General features: G+C 35.3%; 1 protein-coding gene across 4 annotated transcripts in view; it reads left to right on the top strand.

Annotated features, from left to right (window-relative positions):
• Nckap1 (NCK associated protein 1) overlaps positions 1–14,332 on the top strand; it is a 70,000-nt gene that overhangs the window by 17,413 nt on the left and 38,255 nt on the right. For 2 of the 4 annotated variants that reach the window (XM_040745697.1, XM_040745696.1), the window contains 9 exons: positions 5,375–5,461; positions 5,744–5,800; positions 6,424–6,566; positions 6,650–6,740; positions 6,919–7,056; positions 7,906–7,954; positions 10,355–10,511; positions 13,220–13,276; positions 14,110–14,206. In XM_040745697.1, coding sequence (XP_040601631.1) covers positions 5,375–5,461; positions 5,744–5,800; positions 6,424–6,566; positions 6,650–6,740; positions 6,919–7,056; positions 7,906–7,954; positions 10,355–10,511; positions 13,220–13,276; positions 14,110–14,206 — 876 coding nt within the window. Of the gene's footprint in view, positions 1–5,368; positions 5,462–5,743; positions 5,801–6,423; positions 6,567–6,649; positions 6,741–6,918; positions 7,057–7,905; positions 7,955–10,354; positions 10,512–13,219; positions 13,277–14,109; positions 14,207–14,332 lie in introns of all 4 variants that reach the window. The other 2 variants (XM_005065112.4, XM_005065111.4) reach the window with 1 other exon arrangement.

Here is a 14,332-nt window from a genome sequence, read left to right as displayed (position 1 = left end):
TCTCCAAGTTTTCCAAGAACAATAGATGTCCAAAAACAACTAAAAGAAGCCAAGATAACTTAAAAGATAAATTCAAATTTTGGTTTTTGACTTGCCAATCAAGGACTAACATTCTGTCTTGTCAGTGTGTGCCCCAGATAATCCATGGGTGTTTTGAGTTCTAGGCCCATCTTTAATTTCCTCCACCAGGCTCACTATCCTCATGACTCTTCAAAGCTATGGCCTTTCCTGTAGTACAACACAACATCTTACCCCTTTCCTGTCATTGTCAGTTGGTGAGTCCCTGTGGCTTGAAGCAAATTTGGGGACTATAATTTCCTCACCATCTTTGAATTTCCGCCTAGAAATAGTTGTGGAACTGGCTTCTCAACTGCATATTTAACTTCAGCAGCAAACAAAGAATGTCTTACATGTGTGTATGCACATTCCTCATTATACTTTATAGTTCATTTAGTGAGTCTTTGTTCATACTTTCGCTCAGCTTTTCCCACAAGGTCTGATAAATTTGTAGTATTTGTTCCCAATGAATGATGTTATTTAGTGATCAGATTTCATTCACTTGGCTGTCTGAATCACAGCTGAAAACCAGGAAAAGAAGCAGTTCTAATTGAAGATAATCCAAATTTTTTCAAACAAAATAAAAATGTCTTAAGATATGTTCATAGCAGCATTGATCATTCATAATTTCAAAGTAAAAACAGTTCAGGTGCCCATCAACTAACTGATTAATGAATAATCAGAATGGGATTAACACTCCCCCATTCCAAGCTGAATTTCTGGAAGCTCAAAGAAAAACACTACTGATGTATATTTATGCTACAACTAAACATTAAGGGCATTGTGCTAAGTGAAGGAGTCAAATAAACTAGGCTGTGTATACTGTTTGATTCTTTGCTATAGGGAGTGTCTAGAAAAGGAGAGGTTTATTAAGGCAGGAAGTAGATTATTATTTGCACAGGGCTGAGAGTCAAACCTAGATTACTTGCCAGTAAGCACAGGGAACATTTTTAGGATAATGAAGATGTTCTAAGCTAAATAGGGTTGGTGGCTTAGTAAGTGTAAATATACTAAAATATATAAAATACAATCTTGAGAAATAACTGATATTCTATAGTCAATGAAGTTTATTCAGAGGATTGCTTTCTGCTTCTATGACCCAGCTAGTTGAGTTTTCTTACACCTAATTGTACCAAGAATATATGTATGTTTAAACACATAGTACATTAAATGGTGCTTTTCCTTGGAAACATGATTATTGACAGGGAGAGATAAAAACCTTAAGAGTGGGTGGGAACTGAGGTGATGGCTCAATGGCCACGTTTGTATCTCAAGCAACCACATATGTAAATGCTGGGTATGGTAGTGTGTAGTTTTAGTGGCCACACCTCTTTGGGTGGGACTTCAGGTGCAGATGTGACAGGGCAGGCTCTCCTGGGTCATGGATCACATTGGAAGGGCAGAGACTGCATCTTCTAGAGCAGGAACGCCATGGCAGTTTTTTATTATCATCTGTGTAAGTTGTTCCCCAATAAAACACCCATTTATCATTTATCTTGGGTCTGGTGAACTCATTAATACCATGTCTTCAGTAGTGTGTGTCTGTAACCCCAGTGCTGGGAGTGGCCTTATGCACATGCTGTTCTTTTTAGTTACTTCTTTCTTTTATAATTACCTGTTGTGGAATGGCATGTTAAAATATTTTGCCCACCTTTAGGGATTTATTGAAGGAATCAGTCACTATATGAAGATACACTCACCTGGGAAATTAATGTATTCCAGGTTTTGAGTTCATTTTCTAGTCACAAAAGTGGTTTTCTAGCCTCCTTTGTGATTTTTACTTTGAGAACTTGAGGATGATTGATTTCTTGTTTATAGTATATTCTGCACATAGGCTGTAGATGCTGAAGTTCTGAGAAGACAAACCCTCTTGTTGTAGAATTTAGTTCAGATAGACTTGTTAGGTGACAAAGTGAATAAATATGCACGTCCTTCTTAAAATAAGTGGGAGAAAGAAATGGGAAGCAAGGTAGGATTTAGAGCAGTGGTTCTCACCCCTCCTAACACTATGGCTCTACAGTTCCTCATGTTGTGCTGACCCCAATGATAAAATTACTTTCGATGCTACTTCATAACTATAATTTTGCTACTGTTATAAATACATGCTTTTAAATTAATTAATGAGTATGCTTTTAAATTGTTGAATACCTGATTTTCAGATAGAACCTCTAATGTTCTGCTATATATCAGTAATTATTGCCCACATATATTTTAAATCATCTCCAACCTTGAACCTGGCATTAATGGTTTTTTAGGTGTATCTTGACTTTGAAAACTAAAATGTAATTCAATTTTTCCTTTGTAGTTGAAGCTCAATAATTATATTATTTGATATCTTTTATGCATGATTTTATGAAGTTTATTTTTACTAAAACGGAGCATAAGTGTGACTACTAGGTAGATATTGTGTGATCCTTATGAAATACTAGGAATAATGCTGGCCACCCAGCACATACTTAGCAAATATTTGTTTGTTCTGAATATTATGGATAGTATTAAGATTACTTATATAATAGTTTTGTTTTTGCTTGTTTGGAGTAGTGGTCTGGGGCCTCCTTTATTATTCTCCTGACACTTAGTGCATAGTTTCTAGGTGTTAGCCACTATTCAATGTTGTCATGTGCCAGTTTATACAATTGCCTTGGTTAAGTGTATAAATTAGTTTCCATGTGATAAAGATGTTAGATTTTGAGTTATTAAGTCACTTACCCTTTTTTGTTTGCACAATTGGAAATGGACTTTCTAAAAGCATTTCTTCCCAAATATGTCATCTGGCACTCTGCATTATGATCCTTTATTCAATACACTTGGATTGTATACTTAACTTATATTAGAGCTGTTTAAGTACTGGAAACTAAACCCTGAGTCTTGAGCACTGTCTCTCTTGCTGGGGCTCACAGGGACACGCTAGAAAACAATGGCTGCCATCAGGAGGGAAGAGTTTGTATTTAGAAAGGATGACCATCAAGGTTGGCTTCTAGAAAATGGGATTAACATTTAAGCTGAGTGGTTTACGATGGTGGGATTTAGATATAAATGGTGAGGTTTTAATATCCCTGTAGGGAAACAGAGTTAGAAATCATGAGCTGTGCATAGAAAATAGCAAAATTTGTTTACTGTAAAGTCTATGGAGGATATAGGGGAGATGAGTCTGGAAAAGTAAAGGGGCCAGACTGTAGAGAGCATTAAAAACTCACTCACTTAGAACATCCTATGTAGTCACTGTAGCTGATACAGAGCCTAGTAGTACATGATTTGAGAAAATTAAACAAGAAATTTAGACTAAGGGGATCTCTGTTTTGACAAGGAGAATGGCAGGTGAGAACAGAACGCATTTGAGACACTTGGCTATTATTAAGTATTTAACTTTGCAAGGTTTATTTTGGATTTTGTAGGTAGCACATGTAATTTTTAAAAATTTAGTAATGTAATTTTATAAAATTCATATAGAAATTACATGGAATGAAGGTTTGTGTAAGACTTAAGATTTATTTATAAGAGTATGATGTGTCATTAACTTCAAATTAGGATATTGAGGTGGAAAAGAAAACACTGTTAATAATTACCTTAGTGCAATTGAAATAAATTGGGATTAAGAAGTTCCATAGCAACCATATTATGCTCTTCATATCTTTTTATTTGTTTTTTGAGACAGGGTTTCTCTATATAGTCCTCATTGTCCTGGGTGTCATCATATAAATGAGGCTGGCCTGAAACTCACAGAAATCCACCTTTCTCTACCTCTGAGTGCTGGGATTAAAGTCATGTGCCACCAACACCTGGCTTTTCATATCTTGCTTTTTGAACTTGCTTTTCTGTATTGTACACTGGAACTCAAATTTATAGAACTGAAAAGCCAGAAAAAGAATTATATCAGTCGGATGTGTTTAGTAAAGTTACTGAACAAGATAAAGATGTAATTGAAGGACGAGATTATTTGTAAGTAGTCAGTCACCTACTACTGGAGTAGTAGTGATTAAAAAAGTAGAGAAACATGAAATTGTTTTGAAACAGATATTTTGAACAAAATAGTTAGCTATTCTCATAGAGGAATCTGCACATCAGAGTTATACATCGCTGCAGGTGCATAACTTCTTGAATATGTGGGGAGAAATGAGATTTCAGTCACTCATGTTTTCCAGACACAATTCCTTCCTTAAATGTTCTTACACAGAGGTATTTAAGGTGTTTGCCAGACTGCTTGCTGTTTTTAATCATCTTTTCCAGAAAAATCTCCTGATGTTAGGCTCACTTTGGTGAACTTTCTGATGTCATAATGGCTCAATATAGTTTTGTATAGGCATCTCTCTCAATGCTCCCATGAAGTATACATAACCTTATAAGAAACCTCAGAATTGTGTGGACTTTTGTCACCATGTTAAATATTTTTTAATACTTTCTTGTAGTTTTCTCACGTCCTAAGTGCTTCTCAGCTGTTTCCTATGTATGTAGATCACCAGAGCTATGTTGTTTTAAAGGCAGATTCTTATCAGGCCTGAGGTGGGCCAGAAACTCCTTCTGCCATTCTAATTGAGGCAGGCCCTAACTGATACTTACTAGACAGCACACAGAACATTCAGGCTCTGGATGGCCCCCTGGAATCCTGGGCACTCTGTTACATAAAGCACCAGAAAGGACTAGTTTTCCAGAAATGATGGTAATTGTTGATTTAATAGGGAAAGGTAATACTTGTAAGTTCAGTAATTCAGCTTGATTAGAATACTTTTTTCACATTTCCTTCTCTCATGTCTAAACTGTAGTCTTGCTTTTTTTTTTCATTCTTTTTTTGTTCTTGTGATTTTTGCTTTTGTTTAAAATATTGTGTTCTGTGGGTCTGATTAGGGAACCGTTACTGTATTTTATGTTTGTATCTACATTTTATTTTGCATGCGTAACGTGGCTTTCCCTGGATGTTCTTTTTGGTAAGTTCCAAATTTATCTAGCATATTGTTTTTTGTAGTATAAGCTGTAATGTTTTTCATCTTTTCTTCCACTTCTAGTGAACATAATCATGATTTGTTTTTAATTTTTTTAAAGCGTTCATTCAATGTGTTTTCTCCTAACATTTTTCAGTTTTCTGTTGTAGTGAAGTTTGGTACTAATCTGCCTTGATCTGTTTTATGGCCTCCCACCATCAGCTGCTGATCGCATTAGCAGTTGCTCTCTCGAGTGATAAGGTTTGAAAAAACCTTAATCATTTAGAAGTCTAAAAGCTTGCGCTTCCATATAGCAACCATAAAAAAAGGTAGTGTACAGTGGAACTCGATACTTCTGTTCTCTCTGAAAATAAGCTCTCATTTTGTTTTTACAGCAACAGCTTGCACAACTACAGAAGGAAAAATCAGAGATTCTGAAAAATCTGGCATTATATTACTTTACATTTGTAGATGTTATGGAATTTAAGGTATGTATTTTAGTATGTAAACTTTAAGATTACAGAAATTGATTTAGTATTTGTTAATTGTATGAATTGTTTGTCACTTATGAATAAAAATAGAATTATTCTAGAACCAAAGTCTAAAGTATACTTTATGCATTTGTGTTTTCTGAATTTAAACTTATTTATTCGGGGCTGAAGATGTGGCTCAGTGATAGAAGGAATACCACCCAGAAACTCTGGCTTTAGTCCTCAGTACTTCCCTCCAAAAGTCCTACTGGTAAAAGTTTGATAAACTTTCCTTTTCAGGACCATGTGTGTGACTTGCTGAATACCATTGATGTTTGCCAAGTCTTCTTTGATATTGTGAGTATCATTCTTGGGAAATTTTCCTAATTCAGTTTCCAAAGAACTCGGGGAACCCATTGCTTTTCTTTGAAGAAACATAAGAGTATAAAGTTATAGCATTGCTTATTTGGCTTGCTGAATAACTTTTTTAAAAGTAAAACTTTTATCATATATTTTTTGTATGTTATTGAATATAAGCCTAATTCATAATACACCCAACTATAAAAACTGGACAATATTTTTCTGTAAAGTCATACTTGATAATTTTCCTTTATATGACATTTTGTAGATAGAGTGAGTTGAGAAATGTGCCCATTAACTTAACAGCAAAAATATGAAAAATGAAATACTCCTTTTTGCTTTGGTGAGATTGGTACCAATGTTTCTCTTTCTCTCACGCTTTTGTCCTTTTCATCTATTACCAGCTTTAATATAGTAGCCAAAGTTCTTTTTCTTTTTTCTGTAAAATTATGTCATAAACAAAACAATTGTTACCTCTAACTCCTTAATTTTACATGTTTAGAGAAAGAAATTAGAAATCCAGAAATGGGAATAAACAAAGAGTTACAGAAAAAGTATGTAGATTGTTGTGTGTTTCAGAGTTTGACAAGTAGGAGTTAAACTTGTTTTTGTTTTTCTAGACTGTGAACTTTGATTTAACAAAGAATTACTTAGATTTGACTGTAACCTATACAACATTAATGATATTGCTGTCCCGGATTGAAGAAAGGAAGGCAATCATTGGATTATACAACTATGCACATGAAATGACCCATGGAGCAAGGTAGGCAAACATTACACAGATGCTTCTAAAGTTCTTAATTTGATAACTTGTAACTCACTTGAATTTGATATTTCTATTTTAAGTGACCGAGAATACCCACGCCTTGGTCAGATGATTGTGGACTATGAAAACCCTTTAAAAAAGATGATGGAAGAATTTGTACCCCATAGCAAGGTAGGAGCTATCTTTTAGATGTGTAACAGTACATGTAAGGGATGGCTCAAGCTTGGGGAATTAAATCACTTAATTTGGTGGTAAAAATTATAATGGCTTATGAATAACTTTTTATTTACCTGTGAGTCTACACAGAAAAGAAGCATACTATTCTTTACCTTATTTCTTATTTTATCAGTCTCTTTCAGATGCGCTAATTTCTCTTCAGATGGTGTATCCTAGACGGAATCTTTCAGCAGAGCAGTGGAGAAATGCTCAGTTGTTGAGTCTCATCAGTGCACCCAGCACAATGCTCAACCCTGCCCAGTCTGACACTGTACGGTCCATTCTACCTCTTAAGTGTATATTCACTTATCCATTAAACGTGTTATTGCACCTTTTTCTAATTAATCTAGTCTGTCAGGTGTGTTGTAAAAAATCACCCAGGGTTTTAATGAAATTGCTTAGATCTCAAAAATTGATGTTCAGCTGAGCTGGCTCAGTGGATAGAGGCACTTGCCTCTAAGCCTGACAACCAGAGTTTGATTCCCAGGATCTAGGGCATGGTGGAATGAGAAAGCCAACATGGGTGTATATACCCACACAAATAAATGTAATTTTAAAAAATTGTTCTTATCATTGTTTAAAAATTTGAAGATGTAAACAAGTATAAAGAAAAATACAAACACATCAGGTCTTACCACTTAGAGAAAATCATTATTATAGTCTGCTTTATTTCTTTTCAACTATGTCTCGGTGTATGAACATAGATAGTACTGTTACAGAGAAGACACACAGACCCTTGGTTCACTTGGGTAGAGATGGAGAGGATCCAGGCACAAGAATCTCTTTTCATTTGACTAAAATAAATCATTTGGACAATTGCAAACTCTTAAAGTGAGTTTGAGAAACTGGAAATTTGTCATTTGCCAGAAGACAGTTTGGCAACAGTAGAGTTCAAATATGGTTGACAGTGTGCAAATGTGAAAGGCTGCAGCTCACATTGTCCTTTGCTGGCTGCAAGCTTAAATAATTATTAGTTTTTATCCAGTATTCAAATTTCTTGTGGTATATGAACCAATAATTGACCAATAAGAATTAGGGAGGAGAGAGGAGAAAAGAGATTAAGTAGGAAATTGTTTAAAGAATTTATGTTAAGCACAGGTGTGTCTATTCTTTTTTTAAGATGCCTTGTGAATATCTCTCCTTGGATGCAATGGAGAAATGGATTATCTGTAAGTAAAGTGGGTTAGTTACGGGATTAGGTTTAAGCTTTAATGAGGAAATACCTGGTAACTTGCCTCATTCATTCCTCAAACTGATCACATCAAAAAGTAGTAATCATATAAATGAAGAATCTAAAGTTAGGTCACATAGCTCTCTAGTGACAGAGATCAGGGAAGAGCTAATGCCAAAACTCGGGAGCTACATTTCTCCAGTCACTTTCAACAATGAACTTTTGCTTTTAGTAATATTTTCTTATGTCACATCTGTTTAGCTAAGTTTTGGTTTTAATTTGTATGTGATAAATGACTTATTGCTTGGCAGTTTGATAGATTGATGAGGGATAAAATTACTATTGTCTGGTCCTAGGCAGCTCACAAACTGGAAAAATAGACATGATAGAAACTGAGAGTCGGTGTAGTATATGTAGTAGGCTCATTCTTCCAGCTGCTCACTTACTACCAGAGGGAATAGTTTTGAGTAGTTTGTGCTTTTTTCTTGATGTGTTACCTGTCAACTGTTTATCATACTATACTGTTTCTCCAACTAAGGTCAAGGACCATTTTTCTTTAATACCTGTGGTTTGATAGTTCAGTAAAACAATGAATGAAATTTTTTTAAACAAAAACAAGTATTAGACATAGAAGCTCATAGTTTTATTAGCTTTAGCACAATCTAGCAATTAGATATTAAGTTTTAGTTAAAAATGACTGCAGATTTTCAAATAGTCAGCATATATACAAAATCTCATTAAAGACTAGTACTTACAGTAACACTAACTTAAACATGAAAGAGGAATTTACTAGCACGTACTACCTGCACTTACATATTTTAATTTTATGCTTTTCAGATTTGTTATGTTAAAATTTTTCCAAGAAAGTTTATGTTTCTATGCCTTGTCTGTTAACTTGATTTTAAAGAAAGACAACACATTTGAAGTATTAATTTTGCTTGATTAATGTTTTTTTTTGCTTTATATGTTTAGCTATGATTGAAGAATCAGGTTGAATAGTAGGGCTAGCTGTATGGATAGCCAGACAACTGTCTTTGTTAGGATTTAGCTGTAATAAAACACCATGACTAAAAACAACCTGAGGCAGTTTATTTCAGATGATATGTCCTGATCACAGAGGGAAATCTTGGCAGGAACTCAAGGCAGGAGCTGAAACAGAGGTCATGGAGGAGTGCTGCTTATTGACTTGATCCTCTGGTTTGCTCAGCCTGCTTTATAGCTTCCGTGACCGCGTGACTGACCCAGGGCAGCTCCACTCTCAATGGGCTGCACCTCCCAATCGCAAATGAAGAAAATAACCTACGGGCTTGCTTACAGCTCTGCCTTATGGAGACACTTTTCCACTTGGGGAATCACGTGTCTTAGATGCCACTTGCTTGTTTAAAATGACACAAAACTAGCCAGCACTTTAGAATTCAGTTAAAAAAAAAAATTGGAGTGACTATCAAGGAAGAGGAAAATTTCAACAAAAGTTGAAACTTTGTATTTGTACGTATGTAGCAAGAACTAAGTAAATGATGAATGAGTAGGCAATGAAGCTAGAGAGGGCATTTATAAGCACATACATATATATCATTATACATTTGTGTAGGATTTCCCGATTGGGTAACCAAAAGTACAAGATACTTATAATTCATATACAGAGAGCAGCTTAATCCATTGTCGGACTTTAAGGATTAATACTTGGACTTCCTTTTTTTTTTTTTTTTTTTTTTTTTCTTTTCATTTTGTTGAAACAAGAGTCTCTTGGCCTAACCCTGGCTAGTTTGGGACTCATTATGCAGACCAGGCTAGACTTGAACTAACTGCTTGCCTGCCTCTGAGTGTAGTTAAAGATGTCACCTCCCACATCCTGCCTGCCTCTGTTACTTTAGTATTACTGGGCTCTCACTCCTTCAGCTATAAAAGAATGATACTGTCTTCTTTACTACACAGAATAATCACGTGAGGTAATGTGTGCAAAGGTTAGTAAGGGAGAAACTGGTGAGGCAAGCACTGCCGTTACTCTAGCATTCCTTCTGGTGACTACAATAGTTTGTATTTTCAGTTACTTTAACAGCTATAATGATTACCATATTATGTGTTAGTTTCTGATTTTTTGCTGCATTTTTAATGTTTCTTTTAAAAATTTTTTCCCTTTTGTTAGTGCATCTTCAAAGAATTTACTCTGGACAATATAGAAAATTACAATTAAAAATGTTGTTTATATACATATGTGTCATTATACATTTGTGTACTTGCACATATGCATATGTATGTTTATATTAGGTTATGAATCACTTAGGAGCCTCCATTCAGTGATGGAGGTTGTTTTCTCCTCTTTGGAGAGTTACCCCGTAATCAAACAAACGACCTTGTCTGTGCAGTACTTTTAACTTGTACTTGTTTTTCTTTGAAGTTGGCTTTATTCTGTGCCATGGGATGCTAAATACAGAGGCTACAGCACTGAACCTTTGGAAGCTAGCTCTTCAGAGTAGCTCTTGCCTCTCTCTCTTTCGGGACGAAGTTTTCCACATTCACAAAGCTGCAGAAGATTTATTTGTAAACATTCGGGGGTATGCTGTTTTTATTTTGTTTATTTTTGGCAGGGCTGGGGAGGTGGGGGGAGAAGGTGGTGACTGCTGTGTCTTTAGTAACAGATTTTGGAGTTAGAGAGTTGTTTACCCCCTGCAGGAAGGTATGGACTAAACTGTTTTGATCCCAGCAAGCCGCTTTTAACAACAGCCTGATAATGGTAAAAATAATACTCTTACACGTACTTTCACTAATTAAACATCTTCAGAGTTTCTTACCCTTTTAAAATTTGTGTTCTAGTGAAATGTGTCCTCTTTTTAATTCATACATGATTTTATACATAATTACTACTGAAAGCTAAATATAGGGTATATTTCCAAGCATGGTGGCTCACTCCTTTAATTCTAGCACTTCAGTAACAGAGACCAGCAAATCTCTGACTTTGAGGCCTGTTTGGTCTATAGAGTGAGTTCCAGGATTGAGAACCTTGTCTCGCTCTGTTTACCAAATAAAGAACTGAATGTATTTATAAGAGTATTTGAAGCAATCCAAAAAAGTCACTAAATTATGAGTGACAATTACAGAAGCTTAACCATGGCACAGGGATCACACTTCTTGACAGCATAGTGTGCCCAGATGACTTAGATTAATCATCCTCTGCATGCAGCAGATACTTCTCTAAAATGATTGTGAAGGCTCCTTTTGTTGCTGTCCTTAACAGCTTCATTTCTCTGGAGGACCTGTAGCCAGTATATAAAGAGCCATGTTGAATTCACATGTGAGAACAGTCATATAATCTTTTGAAATAAAAAACAGATGGAGTATCCCAGAATTCCTTGTACTTAGCTGCAATATTGGATGTGGTAACCAGGAAAAAGGTGAAATTTGTATATGTTTTATGTCCAATTCAGTATTTCATAAAGTTAAGAAAAAAATGAAGCTTTTATTGGTTTTTTAAAAAATAACAGTATGTCTAGCACTAATAATTTGAGCCAGTCTTGTGTCTTAGTGGGTGTTTGAATTACCCTGGGATGCAAACTAAACACAGGTTTTCCAGCATCACTCTTATTTTGGAGAAAATAGTTTGTTGTGTACACCTTGAGCAATTTATTGAGCAGTCTTCACCTAGATGAAGTGTAGGATGTCTGCTTCACAGATGCCCTTTTGTCTCTCTAGCCACCACGCCATTCTTACTTCCTAAGCAGCAGTGTTCTGACTGCTGTCATTATATTAGTCATAAGAAAAACACTACCAAGTTGCTTCTCTGCTTTCACTTTATTGAGATAGTAAATGATAAAATTTAATTTCTATTATGCCTTAATATGTTAGCTACCGCTTTATAGAATCATTTCAATGCATCAACATTGTAAACCAGTTAATGTGTATATATTCGGTGAACTTATACATGGTGTAAGTCTAGTGATACCATAAAACTATCTTTATCCTGCTACATATTTTTTTAAGATTTATTTATTTGTATTTTATGTGAAGGATTTTACCTTCATGTGTGTCTGTGTACTATGTACATGCTGGTTGGTGTAGAAGGAAGAAGGTATTGGATTCTCTGGAACTACAGTTACGGATGCTTGTAAAGTTGTGAGCTGCCCTGTGGTGTTGGGAACCAAACCCCGTTCTCTTCAAGAGTAGCAAATACTCTGAACTGCCAAAACATCTCTTCAGCCTTGATCCTGGGTCTCATGTCCCTTACCCCAAACCCATTTCCTTCTTTTTCTTCCTTTATTTTTCTTTTTTGAGTTATCAGTCCCATTAAAAAGAATTGTCATAGTCAAATCATAAGTATGAAAGTGTGTTAATTACAAAGGTCAATTTTAGACATTTTCTCAAAGAGAAAAATCAATCTTAAGAGTGCTTGCATATAGAATTTAGGATTCATTTTAGTGTAAATAGTTAGGTTAAGTTGTCAGGAATTTTTTTCTCCTTTTATGAATTTTGAATTTTTATCAGTAGTATTCATGAAGTTATTTATTCATACACTTCAGTGGTATATCTGAACTAATTAATATTGGCGTACTGCTTCTTTTGCTTTTTATTAAAAGCCTTTTTTTTCCCTTGAGACTGGGTCTCATGTAGTTCTGGGAGTCACTGTTTAGACCACACTGAACTTGAACTCACAGAGATCCACCTGTCACTGATTCTGAATTAAAGACATGTCCCCCCCCAAAAAAAAATCCATGTGTGTGTGTGTGTGTGTGTGTGAGTGTGTGTGTAAAATGTAAAAATAATCCATAGTTCTGTCTTTTAAAAAAAAAGTAATCAAAATGTCTTTCTGCTTTAGCTTTCTGTCCACACAAAACACCCACATTCAAAGTAGCTGCTGTGGATTCCTCATTTGTATCCTTTTAGAAATTTATCTGTGCTTATGAGTGATCTTGCTAGTGTCAGCAGCAATCTTTTTTTTTTTTTTCCGAGTACTTGAGATACTTGGAAATCACTTAATTACATCAAAAGGAAATTTTAATATATCTTAGTGCTTAAGGAAATAATAAAATTTAATAAAAATCTGCATTACAAAGTTTCATTTATTTTTTTATTTACTGTAACTAATATCTTTCTAAGAAAATTTTATTTGAGTACTCGGAAAATACATTTTAGGCAGACTTCACCCATCACTTCTTAGTCAGTTATTGCTGTTGAAAATAAGTATTTCAAATTGACTTTTTGTATTTCACTTCTTTTTTACTTTCTTTCAAATTAAGATTGATACAGTTCATATTTTCTTTGTACACAGCTATAATAAACGTATTAATGACATAAGAGAATGCAAGGAGGCGGCTGTATCACATGCGTAAGTAGTCCCATCTGTGATGAATTTCTTATTAAAATAGTACTTCGTTAAATGAAGACAGGTTAGTGACATTCAGATGTAGAAGATGAAAACTGTGAATTGAAGGAAAAGTAAGTATAACTAGCATAGATCTTAGATTTTTCAAAATACCGATAAAATAATGAAGTTCCATACAAAAGGTTTTATTTTAATTATTACCTGTTTAAAAAAGTTTTTTTTAAACGTGTATTTAGTGAGAATAGGCATAGGTGCATGAGTGTGCTTGTGCCACAGCACATGTATTGTGACTATAAGACACCTTGGGGGAGTTGGTTCTCTCAGTCTACTATATGGGTTCTGGGGATCAGACTCGGATGGTCTAGTTGGGTAGCAGGTGCTCTGCAGGTCCTAACTGTTAGTTCCTACTGCCGCTCTGTTCCCCATGGCAGTGCTTGTAAGCTGTGCTGAGTTTTGTACACCTGCATGAAAACTCTGCATGCTTACGCCAGTGCAAACAATGTGAGAACATAACATACTTTGGCAGTATGTTAAATCTTCTAAAATTAAGAATTATACGGAAATGACTGTATTTAAGACCTGTAAACAACTTTCCAATTTCCTCGTGAAATTATTAGATAGTTGTTAAATACATGATTACAAATTCTACCATGAGCTTAGAGAAGATGAAATGGTGATACTGTCTGATCCATCAGTGTTTCTACAAGACATGGGAAAGAGAAGCACAGTTCCATAGATGACGACAGCAGATCATCCTTATTCTTTGTTGTTCCCTGTGCCTACATTTTCCACCCGAGTAAAGCACAGGTGACATGTGATGATATCTTTCTCTACAGTGGCTCAATGCACAGAGAAAGGCGCAAGTTTTTAAGGTCTGCACTGAAAGAGCTGGCAACTGTCCTCTCTGATCAGCCTGGCCTACTTGGTCCCAAGGTAAGTGATGATAAATATGCCCTGTCAACAGTAAAAAGCATGGCTTCCTTAGGAAATCAAAGAGGCTCGAGCCAAGAATGCATTTGCTGACTTGAGGCTCAACATCACACTTGTCTCTTTTCCTCA

This window comes from Mesocricetus auratus, unplaced genomic scaffold (genome assembly GCF_017639785.1).
Source record: "Mesocricetus auratus isolate SY011 unplaced genomic scaffold, BCM_Maur_2.0 Super-Scaffold_100004, whole genome shotgun sequence".
NCBI lineage: Eukaryota > Metazoa > Chordata > Mammalia > Rodentia > Cricetidae > Mesocricetus > Mesocricetus auratus.
This window is presented reverse-complemented; position numbering and strand designations above follow the sequence as displayed.